The sequence below is a fragment of the Enhydra lutris genome, unplaced genomic scaffold (assembly GCF_002288905.1).
Source record: "Enhydra lutris kenyoni isolate GAN:26980312 unplaced genomic scaffold, ASM228890v2 scaffoldscaffold22, whole genome shotgun sequence".
Classification (NCBI taxonomy): Eukaryota; Metazoa; Chordata; class Mammalia; order Carnivora; family Mustelidae; genus Enhydra; species Enhydra lutris.
This window is the reverse complement of record NW_019154106.1, coordinates 15,326,571-15,347,264: the sequence shown is the minus strand read 5'-3', so window position 1 is coordinate 15,347,264 and position 20,694 is coordinate 15,326,571. Positions and strand designations below refer to the sequence as shown.

The window sequence follows — 20,694 nt, the reverse complement described above, 5'->3', positions numbered from 1 at the left end:
GTGTTCACAGTGATGCTAGAAACACAGAAGATAATTTTTCATGTAGATGTACCAACTTCTTAATGATGACTGTATCACTTTACACTGGTCTGAAACACATTTTTCTTTCTCATAATTTTAGCCTCTACATGGTCCTTCTGGCAGCTTTGAGCTTTCCCTTGGAAATCATGCAAAACCAAAACTTTGTAACTTGAGTTTGTCCTCCTGGGGCTTTCACAAAATCCTAAGTTCAGAAAACAGTATTTGTTGTATTTTTGTTTGGATACATTGCAACTGTTGAGGGCAACTTGCTAATTGTGGTGACCATCAGCAACAGCCCAGCACTCCTCTGCTCCCCCATGTACTTCTTCTTGGCTTTCTTGTCCTTCCTGGAGTCCTGCTTCTCCACTGTCATTGCCCCCAAGATGATTGTGGACTCCCTCTATGAGAGGAAAACCATCTCTGTTGGAGGTTGCTTGACCCAGCTTTTTGCCGAAGACTTCATTGCTGGGGTGGAGGTGATTGTCCTCAGAGCCATTGCTTATGACCACTATGTGGCCATCTGTAAGCCCCTACACTACACAACCATCATGAACTGGAGGCTCTGTGGCATTCTGATGGGTATAGGCTGGATGGCGAGTTTTCTGCATTCCATGATAAAATTTTTCTTTACTCTCCACCTGCCCTTCTGTGGCCCCAATACCATTGATCACTTCATGTGTGATTTGTACCCATTGCTGGAGCTTGCCTGCACCGACACTCACATCTTTGGCCTTGTGGTGGTTGCCAACAGTGGGTCTATCTGCATCATAATACTCTCTTTGTTTCTTGTCTCCTATGTTGTCATCTTGCTCTCTCTGAGAACCCATGAAGGGTAGTGGAAAGCTCTCTTCCCCTGTGGATCTCATGTCGCTATTGTGGTTTTCTTCTTTGTCCTCTGAATATTTGTGTATGCACGATCTGCATCTGTTTTCTCCTTTGACCAAATGGTGGCTATCTTTTACCCCTAACGCCTTTGCTCAATCCTTTGATTTACACTTTCAGGAATAGGGAAATGAAAATGCCATAAAGAAAATATGAAACAGACTGATGGTGGTTTGTAGATACAAATGAAACATTGAAGTTCAAAAAAATTGTGAAAAATAAAACTCAGATATTTGAGACAAAATCTTTGTGTGTTTTGTCCTCTTTAATAGGAGCTTATATATTGGAAAAAAAAAAGAAAAGAAAGAGAAAAAGAAAAATGAAAAGACAAAAAGCCAGTAATATGGTGCCAGGAAAAATATTTTCACACTTAGATCACTTACCAATTCTGATTTGGTAATTCAGTATTATGAATTCAGTATTCATAGTAAATTAAAAAGTGTTGGAGATTATGTTTACTTAATATGTAAGATTATGTTTACTTAATATGAAAGATTAGAAAGAGAAATTACCCATCAAAACTCTTGCCACTCATCACATGCTTTGGTAAATATTTGTGGAGGAATGACAAAAACATCTGAGAGATTAGAAACAGAAACTTACACTATTTCAAGTGAAAAGAAACTTATGTGTAGGATATTGATCTCTGTGATCAATGAAGACGATAGTCAGGGTTCAAGGGTGGAAGAAATCAAGAATTCTCATAAACTGAGCAGTAGGAATTTGTACATCATATGACTATGTTCTGAAAGAGGAACTCATACCTTGGATTTCATGACCTCACTTCCCCATCTACCCTTATTTATTTTATTTTATTTTTTTATGTTTCGAGAAAAGTTATTGCTTTCTGATATGTTGATATAATTTAATTCTCTTATTTTTTTTTTTGTCAGTTTCCTCTCATGGACTGTATGCTCTAGTTGAGGCAGGGAATTTTTTTTTCTCTTTTTGGTTCATTATATATCATAATAGTCTAGAACATCCTTATGTAGGAGTTCAGTGAATAACTGTTGAATAAGTGCATAAATGAGGTATCTTCCCATATGCACCTTTAAGTACATCTCTAACATTTAACACACCAAAGTAAAGTTTGGCAAAGGTATGTAGTTATTGCTGATATTAGATCTTGGTAATGGTATCTCTCTCTCTATATAAAGTTTTATATTATATATATAAAATATAATTATATTTATATATGTATATACATGTATATATTTTTATAGATATTTATATATAATTTTATATAATATATAAAATCATATTTTATAATCTTTTATATAAAATATAATTATATGTATATATGTTTTATATATTATATGAAAGTATATAAAATATAATTATATGTATATACAAAATTCAAGTAGAAAATAAAGCAACTGCTGTCTATGCATTTTCTCATTCTTCACACTCTGTCCCTCTTCCACTCTGAAAACAATAAGTCTTGCTCCCAGTGATCTGAATTTTAATTGTGATCTATTTCTTTATTTAAAAAAAAGATTTTATTTATTTGACAGAGATCACAAGTAGGTAGAGAAGCAGGCAGAAAGAGAGGAGGAAGAAGGCTCCCTGCTGAGTAGAAAGCCTGATGTGGGGCTGGATCCAAGGACCCTGGGATCATGACCTGAGCCAAAGGCAGAGGCTTTAACCCACTGAGCCACCCAGGCGCCCCTGAACTATTTCTGATCCAATTAAAATCATTTCTCTCCTCAAATTTTCATTGTATTAGTTGGGTTTATCTAGCCAGAATTTCTGAATTATTCATTGGAAACCTTCCTTTGTAAGATACAACTTTAAATAAGCAGAGTTTAAATCAGGGCCCTGATTGATGTTAAGATGAGGACAGAGGTGGCTTAAACTAGGACAAACCTCAGTTGGCATTTGTTCTATTTCCACACAGTTTCAATGATGGGATGAGCACAGTCAAGTGATTTCAGGAAATCCTGGCATTGCTTTGACAGAATTTGGAACCTCGATGTCATCCAGTCTTACGGTGTATAAGAAATTTAATGAGCACTAAAGGTCTTTTGACTCAGAGATTGAAGAATCTTCATGAGATTGTTGACTCAGCTTCTTGCCTTTGGCCACTTCAGGATCTCCTTGCAAACTACCCTCCAAAATTTTCCCACCAGAACTGGAGACCTTAATAATTCCTTCAAATGTAAGGAGTTCGTTTAAGACTTTTAAACAGGAATGTTTAATGCAGGGGCTCGTTCATTGGCTCTTCTTGTTCTCCAGGCAAAGAAATGTTATGACATTACTGTGCACATCATATGAACATAAAAGAGATTTGGACTTATACTTAAAAGATGTGGATTCTAGGCTCAGTTCTGTTACCAATTAGCTGTGGGAACTTTGTGGGGTATTTCACTCCACTGGGTCTCAGTTCTTCATGTTTAAGTAAGATTAAAAAGAACACATGACTATTTCTTCTGTGCTTTCTCTGAGCCAGGGATTCATTCTTTCTTTTCCTATGTTAGATATTTTATGATTTACAGAAGCTTTTTAAAGGTAGGTCTTCATATTCTCATTTAATTAATGGGGAAGTTGAGGTTCTAAGAACTTAAGTGACACACCAAAAACCATTCTCAGGATTCTTCCAGTCTATTTGTAATAAAAGAGGCCAAGTGTTGGGGTATGATTTCCTCTCAGACATTTCTGTGAGATACCAGGGCTTGCCGCTTGCTGGTTACCACTAGACCTTTCAACAAGAGTGCAAAGCATTGTGCAGTCTTTTGTGAGGACCTCTCACCTCCATTCCTGCCTCCACCTTCTGTCCTTCCCCTGTACCCTGCATGGCTCACCTCATCCCCATTGAAGCTGCCTAGCAGACAGTGACACACCTGGCAGGTGATTCTTGAACCAGAGTGATGGGTAGTAACATGATTTTCCATGGGAAAAGTAATTTTTAATGCAATCTATATCATCTTTGATAGCTTATAACTATTCTCAGGCAACTTTCTGTGTGGATATGAAGAATGACACATATCTTTCTGTGTGACTATGTGGAACGGTACATATCTTTTTTTAAAGACTTGTGTATACATTATGTATGGATATATGTATATATGTATGAATGTATGTATGTATTTGAGAGGGAGAAGAGAGAAAAAAGTAGGGGGAGTAGCAGAGGGAGATGGACAAGCAGACTCTGTACTGAATGCAGAGTCTGACACAGGGCTCAATCTCATGACCTCAAGACCATGACCTGAGCCCAAATTAAGAGTCAGAGACTTAACTGATTGAACCACCCAGTACTCCATGGATGGCACACATATTTAAAAAGAAAAAGAAAATACAGAAGACATGTATTCAAAAATTCCTTCCCTTTCCTTCTTTCCTCTCTTCTCTACATTGACTTAGAAACGTAGTTAAGATTTGGAAAGGGGGTACTGAATATTAATGTTAAAAATTTTATATATATATATGTATATATATAAAATTATATATATATATATATGTTTGGGACACCTAGGTGGCTCAGTCAGTTGAGTGTCCGACTCTTGATTTCAGATCAGGTCATGATCTCATAGTTAAGAGATTGAGCCCTGTGTGGGGTTCTTCATTGGATGTAGAGCCTGCTTAAAATTCTTTCTCTCCCTTTCCACCCCCCCAACTCCTGCGCTCTCTTTCTCTCTTAAAAAAAGTATTCTAAAGAAGAAAAAAAGATGAAAGAAAGAAAAAAAAAGAGAAAATTGGAAATTAAAGAAGGTGAGAAACTTGCTTAACATCACATAGCAGATAATGGTGAGGCTAGGGCTCATGTCTGTCTATCTGACATAGTTCATGTATCTAAGCCTTTAAGTAGCTTCAACAACTTTCACGCTTCTAGAAGAGATGGGCTTAAGCAAAGCTTATGGAGAAGTGAACAGATTTTCCTCTCCTGCAGTTCACAGAGAGTTGAAGCTAACTAATTGGCCCCAAAGCATGTGTTTGCCCATGGACCGTCTGAACAAGTTGACACATTGGACATCCTTTGGGACGGTTGGGAGTAATGGTCTTCCTGGAGTTCCTGAGGCTGGACGCCTGCCTTAGGCATTTGTAAACTTGTGTGAGAGTTGCCATAAATATACAGTGCTATGGAAGAAATCAGTTACTGATATGTTTTCCAAAGGAGCAACTCTGGGAAGAGAGGCAGCCTTAAAGGAATTTCTCTCTCAGAGTGCAGGGATAAGGTTCCTTCACAAAGTTTTGAGGAAATGAATTAAGAAATTTCTCTTTTTTATAAACATCTCCCCTACTCCAATCTAGAGCTTGTCATTTTTGTCTAAATTCGAGTTTTAGGGGAGGAACTGTGTGATGTAGGGCCACATGCAGAGTCCCTTTTCTGTGTAAACTCTCTACATCCCATCACCTCTTGTGATAAAAACATTGATAAATCTCAATGAAGCATGTTTTATTCAAGCTTTATATGATTCACCCTCTACGTAAATTGAAATTGAAGATACGAAAAAATTTTCTTTATTGGAAGTCATCTATTTCCTCATAAGCAAAGAGGTAAGCTTTTTAGTCTGTCTGAGATCATTTCCTCACATTCCCTTGTCAAGACTGATCTGATGAAATCTATACTCAGAGTGTCTTCTAACAAATGGTGAAATTCCTAGACATTATTTCCACCCATGGGGTGCTGAGGTAGTTAAGGCTTCCCAAACCTTTGCTGTCCTCAGTGCAAGGATTTCCTACTTTCAAATCATCTCTGCTTAATGTAGGGGTGGGGTAGAGCAAGAAACTTCAGCATGGTATTGAGGCCATCTCGGGAGAAGTTTCTCTCTTGGGGAGTCCCCTGATTTGAAAAGTTTTAGGTCAGTGGTGATGCTTCTGGGCTGGTTATAACTAAGAGTGCACTTTCTACACACTTGAGTTTTTAATACCTTGTTAATCCCCTGCTTATGACTCACACCTGCACCTTCTGTCTGGTTTTGGGATGAGGGATCATGTGGTGGGTCAGAAAGAAAGAAGCTGAACTCTCCAATGAAAACTTGGGTCAAACGACCCTCTCCAATATTTTTGCTCACCTCCCCTCTTTTGTATGTCTTTTCTATCATCTCCCTAACCCTTCTCTTCTTGGTGTCTCCTCACTCTCACTCTCGTCTCTCCTACTCTGACTATATGCTCTCTTTGTCTTGTCTTCCACTTCACCATTATTCATTTGGGTATCTAGTATTCCCTATTCCTCACCATGCAGTTTACAGAACCTGATTTTTACAGAACTGGAAGTTAAGGTATCAGATGGCATCCTTCTCTGATCTTTCAGGATTTGCCTTCTCTTGCATGCAATATGCATGATGATAGGGATTTGATGTTTTATATGCTGTGGAGGGTGAGTGCTAGAGAGATAAAATGCTATCTAGTAGCATCCCATTCCTGCTTTAGCCTGACTGTGCTGTACTCACAGAAACTTTCTGGATCACAGTTGAGACTCTGCATACAGATTTTTCTGTACATAAAGCAAGGGGCCACACCGAACTGCAAGAAAATGTGAATGTCAAAAAACCTAATAAAAGAGGAGTATTGTTTCAATGATGTTTGAAGATTACAGAACAAGAAACATATATAATCTGGGATTGCCTAATTCAATTGTGTGTATTATATATATATATTAAGTATATATATTAAACATATGTATGCATTTAATAAAGCACATATTAATAGAAGAGATAGAGGTAGAAGTCTATTGACCTGAGAAAACCAAGGGATGGCTATTGGTACCAATATAATTTGAAATGTAAAATTTCAATAGGTAAAAAGTAAAAATTAAGATTAAGGAAAAGAAGAAGCATGCTCTAAGACTGTGAAGTCCCCCAAAATCTGAGAGATAAGACAGTCTGAGAGGGTGAAGGAATGGTGATTGAATTCAGTGATAGAACTATGAGTGGTGGTGATGATCTCATATAATCTTATAAATGCTACTTTCTTGTCTTAATGTCCCAAATCTTCTTTTTGCTTATTTAAACTAAAACAAGATACAGCTACATCACTTGGCTTTTCTGATTGTCCATTATTTGCCCCTAAACCTCTCTATTACAACCTTTTAAGTCACCCAGATGCCCCAGGAATCTAATGTTTTAAAACAAAACTATCATTATTTTTTTTTCTTTTCTAATGCTGTCAGAGACCATTGGAACTGTCGATCACAGCATATAGTTATAACATCTCTAGTTTATCATACAGCACTATTATTATTTTAGCTAGATGGCAAATGAATTTTAAGTTTTATTTAGATATGGAATTTTATTAAGGTAAATGGGAAATTTATATTCTACTTAGGGAAATTGATAATAAACTTATGGCATACTTGAATTTCAGAGAACTGTAAAATCCAGTTTACATATTTAAGGTCAATACTTCTTTATCATTTTTGAAACTTCACTGTCCAGCCAATTGGTAATTAAGTGACCTTTGTTCTTTTGAAACCAAAATTCACTTGGTATTATCACATATGGTTTTATGTAATTCTTATATCTGAAGTAATAATCTTATCTAAAGGTGTGTTATCCTTCTGACTTGGTTGAAAAGAGGCTGAGGAAATATTTATATGCCCCATTACATAGATTGAAGATATGAGAATGTACTTAGTATATATTGGTAACTACTTTGTTTTGTTACTGATTCATTGAAGGATTGTTGATTTATCAGAAAGAGCTTCTCAAAATTCATACTAAAATAAATTCTAGATTATTTGACATCAATATTAAAATGTACAGAAATATTGTAGACAAAATAAAAATAAATTGTACTAATTTCTTAAATGGAAGCAATAGAAGAAGGTATAATTATGGCTGCCATGAAGCTGAATTAGGAAGTTATTTCTTCTTTTTTTTTTTTTAGATTTTTTTATTTATTTATCAGAGAGAGAGAGGGAGAGAGAGTGAGCACAGGCAGACAGAATGGCAGGCAGAGGCAGAGGGAGAAGCAGGCTCCCCGCCGAGCAAGGAGCCCGATGTGGGACTCGATCCCAGAACGCTGGGATCATGACCTGAGCCGAAGGCAGCTGCTTAACCAACTGAGCCACCCAGGTGTCCCTGGAAGTTATTTCTTCTTAAAGCATAATCCAAGCAAGGTACACAAGAGGTCAGGGATAATAAAGGCAAACTGGTGACCAAATCAAGAAATGTTTATTTTGAGAGTCTCTAAGTGTATATGTTTTAAAATTATAAGGAATAATCTTTTTCAGTAATTCAGCTGCATTTACATTGTAAGCACATCATACACATAGGTATATACTTAATAAAGTATCTATTAGGGTGTCTAATTGTCAAATGAAGAAAAAGCTTCAAGACCTTGAAGTGATCTGATCTAGATCATACAGCAAAGTCATTAGTTCTCAGGACTTGGCAGAACTAACCATTACGTGAGAGCTTTGTTACCCCTGAAAATCTCGGTCAACATAAGAAGACCTTCAGTAAATGCTCATGGTTAAAGCATGGACATAACATTAAAAAACAAAAACCAAGTTTCCCAAGTGATTTCAATATATGAAAAACTGAGGGCCATTGGTTTATGTGTTGATGGAATTAGAACTATATAAGTGCAATTTTGAGTCCAATTTCATCACTATAGCCAGGTCACTATTTCCCCAATTTTCTCTGCAGATGAACAGTTTCTACATTTGCTGTAACCATGGAATTGAATAGCAGTGTGAATGAATTCATTCTGCTTGGGTTAACCCAGAATGTTCTGAAAGAGAAAGTCGTGTTTGTGGTCTTCTTGTTTCTATACCTTGCAACTCTGATGGCAAATTTACTGATTATGATGACCCTAAGATACAGCCGGACACTTGGGAGCCCAATGTACTTCTTCCTTTTCTACTTATCCTTTGCTGATACCTGCTTCTCAACAACCACTGCTCCTAGGTTGATAGTAGACTCTGTATCTGAGAAGAAAGTCATCTCCTACAATGAGTGCATAACCCAGATTTTTGCATTTCACTTCTTTGGGTGCATGGAGATCTTGGTGCTCGTCCTCATGTCCTTAGATCGCTATGTGGCTATTTGTAAGCCCCTGCGGTACACAACTATCATGAGTGAAGGTGTCTGTGGTACAATGGTGAATCTGGTCTGGGGGGTATCTTGTATCCATTCTTCTGCACAGATTTTCTTGGCTTTGAAACTACCATTCTGTGGACCCAATGTTATCGATAATTATTTCTGTGATATGACACCTTTGTTGAAACTTGCATGCATGGACACTCATTTAATTAATTTACTCATAGTTTTTAATAGTGGGGCTATCTGCATGGTAAGTTTCATTGTCCTGCTTACCTCTTATATTTTTATCTTACATTCTCTGAATAACCAGAGTGCAGAAGGAAGAAAGAAAGCCCTCTCCACCTGCACCTCCCACATTATCGTTGTCATCTTATTCTTTGTCCCATGTATATTCACATATGATCGTCCTGTAACTACATTTCCAATGGACAAGATGGTGGCTGTGTTTTACACTATTGGGACACCCTTGCTCAACCCTTTGATTTACACTCTGAGAAATGCAGAAGTGAAAAATGCCATGAGGAAGTTATGGTGCAACAAACTCTGACTTGCAAAGGAAAAACAAACAAACAAAACAAAACAAAACAAAACAAAGGACTCCAATTTCTAATTCTGTAACAGCTTAAATAAAATTGGGCTGACAGAAATGAAAAAAAAATGTTTTCATCACAGTGTGGACAATTGAATCTTCTCCCAGTAGGTTGTTTGTAGATAGAGGCAGAATGACCACAGAGCACAGACCCATTTCATTTTGAGTCAGCATCATACACTGCCACACTATCAAATACAGTAGTATTTGTGGGAGATATGCCCACTTCACCTTTCTGCTGTCTGCACAGCAGATTGTGAGCCAGCCCTTCTTGCATCTATCACCTTAGCTCCTTCCATTGTACATTATCCTGGGTTGTGTTTCTCTTTTCCATGGTTTTGAGCTGGGTTGAAAGACTGGTCCCTAATTTTGACTGGCCTATTTTGTTGGAAAATCAGTTTTGACACTAGTAAATCTTGATCTTTTCTTTTCTGGCTCAATGATGAATATCCTCAAGTCAGTACAAGAAGCTGGTGATTCCACAGGACCGTAAATATTTCATATTTTTAGTGTCATATACATTTTTTATATAAGTCGACAAGCATTTCCCCAATTGTTGGTTGGTGAATTGGGGACAATTTTATCCAATTCTGAGTGTTATATTATAAAAACAAATGCCTCCTGGATAAGAGCACACATATGAGAAAAGCAACAGCTGACAGGGAAAATAGAGCTAATGTTACAATATTTTATCCAAAAAAGGAATATACAAGGGATTGTTTCATAACTAGTGGATAAGATTGCTTGGTTGCCTGGCATGGCATGCACATTTCTGGGTTGAGAGAGATGTTTCAGGTTATGGCTTCTTGAATTCTACCTTTATTAAGCAAACTTTGCATGGTAATTTGACTTTCTATAGAGATTTCCCTCTCTGGAGAGAAAAGTGTTGACTAATGACTAGAATAAGCACTTTAGTGTTTTGATTTATATTTTTCACGTATGTCATTAGACTTACATTCTATTTCAGGTACTGTTAATGAATGAGTAGGTACAACCATAGTCATTTCCTGTGAGAGTGGGCAATGAGTCTGTCTCTGAGAATAAATATAATCAAGACTACTTTCCTACAGATCTGGTGACTGGAGCTTGAAGTGTGGCAGATGAACCCATCTAAATCCATTCTGAGAGGCTTTGGTTGAGTATACCTCCTTGAGGATAAAGGTCAAATTTCATACTCTGACAATGAAAGTTTGGAAGACTTACTTAAAGTTCATCTCCTGTACTGGAAAATCTCTCAATGTACAAATCCTATAGAGGTTCCCGGGTAACTGAGTCAGTTAAGCATCTGACTCTTGGTTTCTGCTCAGGTCATTTTCTCATGAGTAGAGAGACCTAGGCTCTTTAAGGGCTCTGTGCTCTGTGGGGAGTCTTCTTGAAGATTTTCTAGCTCTGTCCTTCCCCCTGCTCTCATGCTTGCTCTCTCTCTCTCTCAAATAAGTAAATAAATCTTAGAAAAGTACAAATCCGGTAGATGATGAGGCAGGAATTTCTTGGTTGGTAACATAAGGCATCAATAAGCTACTTGCCTTACCACATTTGCCACAAATTTAGCTTTGCTATTAATTGCTATATTTTGGTATTGCTATAGAAACAGGAAGAACAGAAAAGAGGAGAAGGGAGAAGTAGTGATGAAAGTGAGATTATGAAGGAGAGAAGGCTTTTCAACTTGAGTTTTAGGAACTTCATTAGGTGAATGTTTGTGGAAGATCACTGATAATCAGGAAGCTTTTTTTTTCTTTTTTTATTCAGTTCTCTTTATCTGAGATTCCTCTGAAAGTACACGTATTTAGGAAACTAAAGCTCAGAAGAAAAATTTCATTTCCTAAGTTATATTAAAACTAAAATTAAATCAAGGGTCTTTAAATACTTAAATACTATCTCTATGCTGATGACTCACAAATTTGCGTTTCCACTACAGACCTCCTCCTTGAATGCCAGACTTGTATACTCAACCACTTGCTTGATACTTGCTTTCACATATTTATAGATATCTTTATATTTAATGACTGATTTTTTTCCCTTCCAAAAGTAAGTTTAATATGCTAGAAACCTGTGTGTGTATAAATTAACAACTTAATATTAGATATTTTTAAATTCACAGATAGGCACTCTTTGAAAGGACAGTTATATAAACTTGACATATAGTCCCTCCAGGTGGAACTATCTAAACTCTGATTTTTAAAAAATCTAGTAAAGATGATTAGCCTAAAGTATTTCTGTCAGGTTACATTTTTCTTTTTGATATGTATTAAATGTTCTATTTGATTCTTTCTAGGCAATTTGACAAAGTAATTTATTTTCAGGGTAGGCATGTAAAGCAGGTTAAAAAGGCATAGTATTCAGGTGCCTGTGTGGCTTAGTTGGTTGGGTGACTGCCTTTAGCTCAGGTCATGATCCTGGAGTCCCAGGATTGAGTCCCACATCAGACTCCCAGCTCCATGGGGAGTGTGCTTCTCCCTCAGACCTTTTCCCCTCTCATGCTCTCTCTCATTCTCCCTTTCTCAAATAAATAAATAATTTTTTTTTTAAAAAAAAGGCATAGTATTTAGTTCACTTAAACTGTACATGACTTCACCTGGAAGATGTTTTTGGGCATAACTAAACAGTCATGGTAAAAACTGCCTTCCTGAAACATAAGATTCCTGAAATATCTGAGCCTGGGCTGTTACACTTTCACATAAAGAAGCATGGTTCTACTAGAATAATGATAATTTTTAAATGTTAACTATTTTCATTTAGTTTCTTTAAGGCACAATTTATACTGTGGTGTGTGTACTCAGAAGACAGGAAAGATGATGAATTCCAGAGTGACTGTACTGAGGAGTCTTGGGTCAAATTGAGCAAAACTAGGCTGATGTGGTTTAGTGCAAGCTGTGACCCTTGGCTGGGCTCATGATGTGGTATCTGCTCAGCCACATCAACTGTTTGTTGCTTTGAGGTGTCAGGGCAATTATCTTTTTTTTTTTTTTTAAAGATTTTATTTATTTATTTGACAGAGGGGGACACAGCAAGAGAGGGAACACAAGCAGAGGGAGTGGGAGAGGGAGAAGTTGGGCTTCCCTTGGAGCAGGGAGCCTGATGTGGGGCTGGCAATCAGGACCCTGATATCATGATCTGAGCTGAAGGCAGGTGCTTAATGATTGAGCCACCCAGGTGCTCTGGGCGATTACCTTTCTTTAGTGTTGTGTAAATTGCACATTTACATTCAGAGTGAAAATGCACATTTCATTACTGCTAGGTTTTGCTATCAAATCTGGTGAAATTCCTTCATGAGACAGTCATGTTGGGAAAGTTTCCCAGGGAGCAGGTGTTCATAGGAACATCAGTTTGAGCTCTGAGGTGGTGTATTGCTGAATCTTTACATTTCCAAGAGCAGCAGAAAATAGTATCCTCTCATCACTCCATGTGTGTCCAATATAATGTAACATCTACCTGTGACTGTAGCATGCCTTCAGTCAGTACACTTCTTCTTTTTGTTCTTCCCTTTCCTTTCTGTTCCTTTTCTTTTCTTAAGATTTTATTTATTTATTTGAGGGAGAGAGAACACACAAAAAGGGGGAGTGGGATAAGGAGTAGCAGGCTTCCTGCTGAGCAGGGATCTTGAATCAGAACTCTTTTCCAGGATCCTGGGACCATGACCAGAGTAGAAGGCAGATAACTAACTGACTAAGCCACCCAGGTGCCCCCCACTTCTTTTTTTTAAAATAAAAAATCTTTTTATTATTGATATTAATTTATATTAATATTTATATTAATATATCAATATTAATAATTAATTTTATATTAATACATTTATCGTTTAATATTAATATTAATAAGTAACATTAATTATTTTTAATAAAATCTTTTTAAAAGATTTTATTTATGTAGGAGAGAGAGGGAAAGAGAGAGAGAGAGAAAAGAAAGAGAGAGAGCAAAGCAGGGGGTAAAGGGTAGAGGAAGGGGGGCAGTAGACCCCTTCCTGAGGAGGGCTTGAAGCATAGAGGATCCCCCTTTAAGATAGTTCCAGCACATTCTACACGATTACCCTGGTTTTGATCAGGTCTGTTGGAGGAATCACAATGGTGAAAATCATGTCTGCCAGATTCCCAGCCATGGTGGAGTCTACTTGGAAATAAGGCCCAGGTCATCTGTGAATAGTACTAAACTTGTAGTAGGCATGGTGTTGCAGGGAAAGAGGTGCAGTGATGGCCCTGTGTGTCCCTTCCAGGTCCTAGGCTCCCTGTGTCTCCAGGACCCCTCCCCAGGAATCACCACCAGGCTGAGCACCTCCACTGGCCCCATCCCAGCCAGGGAGATCAACAGTGACTAATTTGTTGTCACAGTCAAACACCTGTGGCCTTTCCCAGACAATTCCATCCTTCTAGTTTCTCAGGCCCAAAACATGGAAGTCCAAACAATTGATAATATCACAGCTCACATCTAACCTGTTAGAAAAACATTTATTTGCCTTCAAAGTATATGTAGAATATGATCTCTTTTACCACCAAGTCTCCTTCCATCCTGTTGTGAGCTGCCATCATCTCTCACTTACATCATAGTCATGAACTCAAAATTGTCCCTCCTTCCACCCTGCAGTGATTCCATTTTGCTCATAGAAAAAGACTAAATTTTTACAATAATTTGACCTTCTATTGCCCCTTTGGTCCCTTCTGGTACTTCGAAACTTGCTCCCTTAGTTGCAGAAATACTGGCTGGCTTTCTTGTAATTTCATGGACATCAGGCAGGCTTTCCTTACTTATGATATGGGTGATTGCCCAGTAGCTTCATCTACTTATGACATTATTCTAATTTCTCCTCAGTGAGTTCTTCCTTATGGTTTTTTAATACCAAATTCTTATTAGCATGCCTGATCTTTTTATTCTTTTTTTTTTTTTAATTTTTATAAGCATATAATGTATTTTTATCCCCAGGGATACAGGTCTGTGAATCACCAGGTTTACACACTTCACAGCACTCACCATAGCACATACCCTCTCCAACGTCCATAACCCCATGATCTTTTTATTCTTTTTTGCCTTTCCTTTTTTTTTTTTCCCCCCTTTCAGAGAGGTAATGGTGTGGGGCAGAGGGAGAGAGAAAATCTTAAGCAGGCTCCATGCCCTTGTTGTTTCTGTATATTGTCTCTATTCCTTTCCAGTCTATGTTACTTTTGGGCTCTCTTCTCACACAAAGGATCCCCTTTAATATTTCTTGAAGGGCTGGTTTAGTGTCACAAATTCTTTTAGTTTCTGTTTGTCTTGAAAGCTCTTTATCTCTCCTTCTCTTTATCTCTCCTATCTTATTCTGCTTCTATGACAGCATTGCTGGATAAAGTAGTCTTGGCTGCATAGTTTTTCATTTAGCACCCTGAATATATCATGCCAGACCTTTTCTGGCCTGCCGGGTATCTGTGGATAGGTCTGCTGCTCGTCTATGAAGTTTCTACCCATGTAGGTTAAGGAACTCTTGTTCTGAGCTGGTTTCAGGACTTTTGCTTTGTCTCTGAAATTTGCAAACTTCACTATTATATATAGCGAGGTGTTGACCTATTTTATTGATTTTGAGGGGGGTTCTCTTTCTCTCCTGGACTTGAAAGTCTGTTCCTTCCCCAGAGTAGGAATGATATCTCATATACTTTGTTCCCAAATGCCTACTGCCCCTCTTTTTCTTTCCTCTTCTTCTGGGACCCCAACTATTCTAATATTGTTTTGCTTTATGGTATCACTTTTTTCTCGAATTTTTCCCTGTGATTCAGTGTTGTTTATCCCTCTTTTTCTCAGTTTCTTTATTTTTTATCATTTAGTCTTTTATATCACTGATTCTGTCTTCTGCCTCATTTACCCTGGCAGCTAGAGGCTCCATTTTTTATTTTGTCTCATTAATAGCCTTTTTTATTTAGACTTGGTTAGATTTTTGTTCTTTTATTTCTCCAGAAAGGGATAATCTTCTATCTTCTATGCTTTTTTCAAGCCCAGATAGTATCTTTTCTTTTTAAGATTTTATTTATTTTTATTTGACAGAGACGGAGACAACAAGAGAGAGAATACAAGCAGAGGGAGTGGGAAAGAGAGAGAAACTGGCTTCCTCCTGAGCAGGGAGTCAATGCATGGATCAATCTCAGGACCTTGGGATCATGATCTGAGTGGAAGGCAGACACTTAATGACTAAGCCCCCTGGAATCCCCCAGCTAGTATCTTTATAGTCATTGTTCTGAACCCAACTTCCAGCATCCAACTTTTGTCGACTCTGATCTGGTTCCTGCTGTCAGTACTGCCTCTTGTTCTCTTTTCTGGGGTTAGTTCTTCCATTTTATCAGTCTGTCCAGAGTAGGATAGATGAATGAAAGAACAACATACTAAAAGAGCAATAACCCCAGAGAAATGTACGCTATTCAACTATTCAGAAGAGAAAGAAACTGGAAAAAGAGAGAGAGAGAGAGAGAGAAACAGAGAGAGAAAGAAAGAGAGAGAAAGAAAAGAGAATTGAAATAGTTGAACAGAACAAATCAATACACTAGATCCTGGGTGTATTTTGGTCTGTTTGTTAGAAGAAACTAGATCCTCATATTGTCCAGAAAGAAAAACTTAAATATATACAAAAATAAAATAAAATACAATGAAAAGATAAACTATACATATGGAAATAAAGATTAAAAAATACTTTAAAAAAGTGTGGATAAAACAAGAAATTAGTTGAAAAGGAAAAAAAATAAAGGTCTAAATAATCATGAGAAAATACCACAAATCCTATATACTTTTTCCTCTAGCACTGGGTTTTTGCAGTTCTGGTTGATCAAGAAACTTGATGTTAGCTGGATATTCCTGCTGGTCTTCTGGGGGAGGTCATGTTATGCTGACTCTCAGGTGTCTTTGTCCAGGGTGGAATTGCACCGACTTTGCCAGGGGGTTGGGCTCAGTTTCAGTGGCACCAGATTGCTCTATGTGGGTTTTATTCCATGAAGGCTTTCCCCACTGCTTTAGAAGATGAGAATGAAATGGCAGCAGCCTGATCACCAGTCCTGGAGAGGAAAGTTCATGCTTTTCACCCTTTAGTGAGCCCTTAGAGAAGAGCACTCAATCACTCCGGTCTTCCTGGTTTCAGTCCACACTCTGTGTTCACCTACTCTGTGACCAAGAATTTCTATCTCAGGCATATAACCCCATTTCTAGTGTCCAAACATTATGGACAGCGGCAGGAGGCACCAGTGCTATTCCTACCAGGGAGGGGGGAGGGGAACTCTCTCCATGGTTCTCCCACTTGCTGGACCCCTGACAGGAGACTGGTCACCAGAATGTGCTGCAGTTTGCAGTTTATGGCAACACTGAGCAGAAAGCTGGTGCCTGGGCTCATTGTTTGCTACTACCTGGGAACTCTGGTGCAGTAAGGCATCCCCATTCTTTTTGTGACCCCGGGGATCCTGAGACCACATTGTCCCACCTGGCATTTTGCCCCACTTCACCCCCTGAGCGCCTTTCAGGCAAACTTCTAAAGGTTTTAATTTTGTGCTCTCTTGCTTATACCATTTTCTAGCACCCAGCTTACAGAGGCTTCCTCCTCCCAGGGTTTATCTTCCCAGAGATTGCCTTGGATTCATGTCTCCGCAGCTCCTACACTGCAAAACACGGTCACTTTTCCACTTGTAGAATTGTGACATTTCTTTTCTCAGGTCTCCAGGTGATTTTGCAGGTGTTCAGAATGATTTGATAGCTATTTAGCTGATTTCCTGGGACCAGATGAAATTAGGGTCCCCTACTACTCCACCATCTTAACTCTCTCCCCAGTCTGCAGCTTTACAGATGTGATCAAAATAATCTTCATGGAGGACATCACATTTGAATAGATAGTTGAAGAAGGCAAGTATGTCACCCATGTGGATATACACAGCAGAAATGTGTTGGAAGGTTTGAATCCAGTGAGATGGGAACACAGAGAGTATTAGATGAGGTCAGAGAAGGGTTGGTGAGTCCAGATCATGCAGAGTCTTGTAGGTTACATTTAATGACTTCATCTTGATGAGAGCAACAATGGAGTACCGCTGGAGAGCACTGATCAGAGAGAAGATAAGACTTGGTGTAGGGCATCAAGGTGGATAATGGGTGAAACAGGTGAAAGGCTTGAGAATACACCAGTCATGGCAAGCACTGAGCAATCTATACAATTGTTCAATCCAAAAAAAAAAAAAAGTGTATTTTATTGTATTTATACTATAACAACTTCATTTTTTTAATTTTTAATTTTTTTAATAAACATATAATGTATTATTAGCCCCAGGGGTACAGGTCTGTGAATCACCAGGTTTACACACTTCACAGCACTCACCATAGCACATACCCTCCCCAATGTCCATAACCCCACCACCCTCCCCCTACACCCCTCCCCAGGCCCCCTCAGTTTCTTTTGTGACATTAAGAGTCTCTTTTGGTTTGTCTCCCTCCAGATCCCATCTTGTTTCATTTATTCTTTTACTACCCCCCACCTCACCCCACCCATTGCATCTCCACTTCCTCATATCAGATCATATGATAGTTTATATTTATCATCAATAGAGATAGTATGATAGTTGTCTTTCTCCAATTGACTTATTTCGCTAAGCACAATACCCTCTAGTTCCATCCATGTCATCGCAAATGGCAATATTTCATTACTTTTGATGGCTACATAGTATTCTATTGTGTGTGTGTGTGTGTGTGTGTGTGTGTGTGTGTGTGTGTGTGTATACCCCACCTCTTCTTTATCCATTCATCTGTTGATGGACATCTAGGTTCTTCCCATAGTTTGGCTATTGTGGACATTGCTGCTATAAACATATGGGTGCACGTGCCCCTTCAGATCACTACATTTAACAACTTCATTTTAAAATAGAAAAAATGTAAAGGAATTTTTATTTCCACTTTCTTTACCTTCTTTCCTTACTTACTAACTTAATGACTTCAAAATATTTTAGAACATACAGAAATTTTAATTAGTAGTTTCCATTGTAATAATCTATATTTTATTAGCATCATTAAAATGGATAATAATTATTATATCTGTAGTAAGATTTTCTAGAATAGGAAGCTGGGAGAGGTTAAGAAACTTGCCTAAAGTCACAGAGACATAAATCATGAAACTAGAATTGAACATTGTCACCTTCGTTGAAATATACTAGGGCTAAGAGATTTGTGTTTATTTAGAAAAGTCTGGACATAAAGAGAAGGGTCTTTGGGAAATTTTAGTAGTCTATACCTCAGAATGACTTTAAAGGTGTCCTTTTTCCTTAGAGCAGGGACATGAGTGGAACAGTTGGTAACTGAAATGAGCGGAATTCCCTTCGGGAGAGTAGGAGGGGAGAAGGGCTCTGGGGACAGAATCTGCCTGTTGACAGCTTTGTCCAGGATTCCTTGGCACCATGGTTTGCTGTGATTCAGCATTGCCTGAGCTAAGTAGTTTATAGAGCTTATCCTTTAGGGTTTGGTGGGAGGGACAGAGTCCTTATCCCTCCAAAGACTGGGTATTTGTCATAGGATCTCCCTGATATGAGGAAGTTGAGAGGCAAGGTGGGAGGTTTGGAAGATAGGGAAGGAAAAAAACGAAACAAGATGGGATCAGGAGGGATACAAACCATAAGAGACTCTTAATTTCACAAAACAAACTGATGGTCGTTGGGGGAGGGGGTAGAGAGAGGATGGTTGGGTTATGGACATTGGAGAAGGTATGTGCTATGGTGAGTGCTGTGAAGTGTGTAAACCTGGCGATTCACAGACCTGTAACCCTGGAGCTAATAATACATTATATGTTAATAGAAAAAAAATTAAAAAAAAAAAAAGACTGGGTATTTGTGAACCTCTCTAAAGTCTCTATAACTATCTGATGGAGGAAGAAGTGTTTCATCCATGTGTTCTGCCAAGGAATTGTTCTGGGGTAATACAGCTGGCTTTAGAGATGTTTCTATCACAGAGTAGTGAGAATATTTACTTTGTATGCTAGAAAGTTCTAAGAGTAGCAGTAACAAACTTTCTGCTGGTATTACAGACCCTTCAGAAGAGTGTAACTTAAGCCTTCTAGGAAAGACTGGCTGCTGTGGAATATCTTCTCTCCCCATAGATCCTGCAATGGAAAACCAAGTAGATGTATTTGAGGTACAGTTTACATGTTGCAAACACACTGTACATGATTCATCTTCAAAATAAATCAGAATTGCGAGAGCAAAAACTATGAGTTCTCTATTGGACCTCATTTCCTTCTGTGTAAGAAATAAGGTATGTTTTCAAGCCCAACTAAAGAATGTCCTTTATCTTGCCTCTTATTAGGGACTGGGTATTTTGGGCAGTTGCCATTTTGTAGTTCTGTCTCCTGAGAAGCATGAAGTTCCAGAAACGTATTTCTCTCATTGATGAGAAGATTCTGATGTGTCAGGGTTCCCGGCTTTCACTGGCCTCTGCTTGATGCAGCACTGCCTCAGGAGTATTTCTTATGGAAAGCAGGGTCCATTGATGGGGCAGATATAGTCTCCTCTGCTGGTGGACTTCTTATTTGCAAAGCTGAAGGTCAGGAGAAGGAAAGGATGTGTACTGACCACATGTAATTGGTATGCATTGATACTGTTGATAACATGATTCTATGACACTATGGTCCTGATTGTTCTGATATTAATGATACTGTTCACCGCCCAAACCCACTGTCACCTATGAATTACATTCTCTTACTGGTTTTGGAGTAAGGAATGATATATGGAGAGGACGAATGAGAAGCAAACTCTCTAGCAAAGTCCTAGGAGGAAGCGTTCTTTATCTCTAGCAAGGTTCTTTACTCAGCCTTGCACTGGATTTTATATTTAAGTATAAATGTAAGTGCTGGTCTCTTTTTTTTGACACATCTTGAAATTTCCATCCATTTGATAGTCAGGACATGTACTGGACATGCCAATGGTTTTCTTCCTTACCTATTTCTGGTTTCTGGCTTTATACTGGCTTCACTGTTATGGTTGTGGTGTGATGTTTTGCATGGTGCTGGAGGGTGGAGTGTACAAGAAGGAGAAGTTGCCATGGAGCACAAAAGCTACAGATCTGGTACTGGTTTCTTTTTGACTGCTCTCTGCTAAACGGCCTGCCAGCCTAGCCTGAATTGCACAAAATAGATTAGTGTGAACTTGCCTTAGGAGATATAAAGTCAAGTGAACAAAGATATGAAAACAAAAGAAAGAAGGCTATAATTAAGGGTTGCATGATTCATTAAACACATATACACACATACAT

General features: G+C 38.3%; 1 protein-coding gene and 1 pseudogene across 1 annotated transcript; both read left to right on the top strand.

Moving 5' to 3' along the window:
• Nucleotides 1-167: 167 nt before the first annotated feature.
• LOC111149909 lies at nucleotides 168-1,048 on the top strand (annotated as a pseudogene).
• Nucleotides 1,049-8,520: 7,472 nt separating this feature from the next.
• LOC111149841 (olfactory receptor 4C11-like) lies at nucleotides 8,521-9,435 on the top strand. The gene has a single exon (XM_022507142.1). The coding sequence runs from the start codon at nucleotides 8,521-8,523 to the stop codon at nucleotides 9,433-9,435; it is 915 nt and encodes a 304-aa protein (XP_022362850.1).
• The last annotated feature ends 11,259 nt before the right edge of the window (nucleotides 9,436-20,694 follow it).

What these genes read in the sequence shown, in the direction of transcription:
- LOC111149841 (XM_022507142.1), top strand. Translation starts at nt 8,521, where the DNA reads ATGGAATTGAATAGCAGTGTGAATGAATTCATTCTGCTTGGGTTAACC.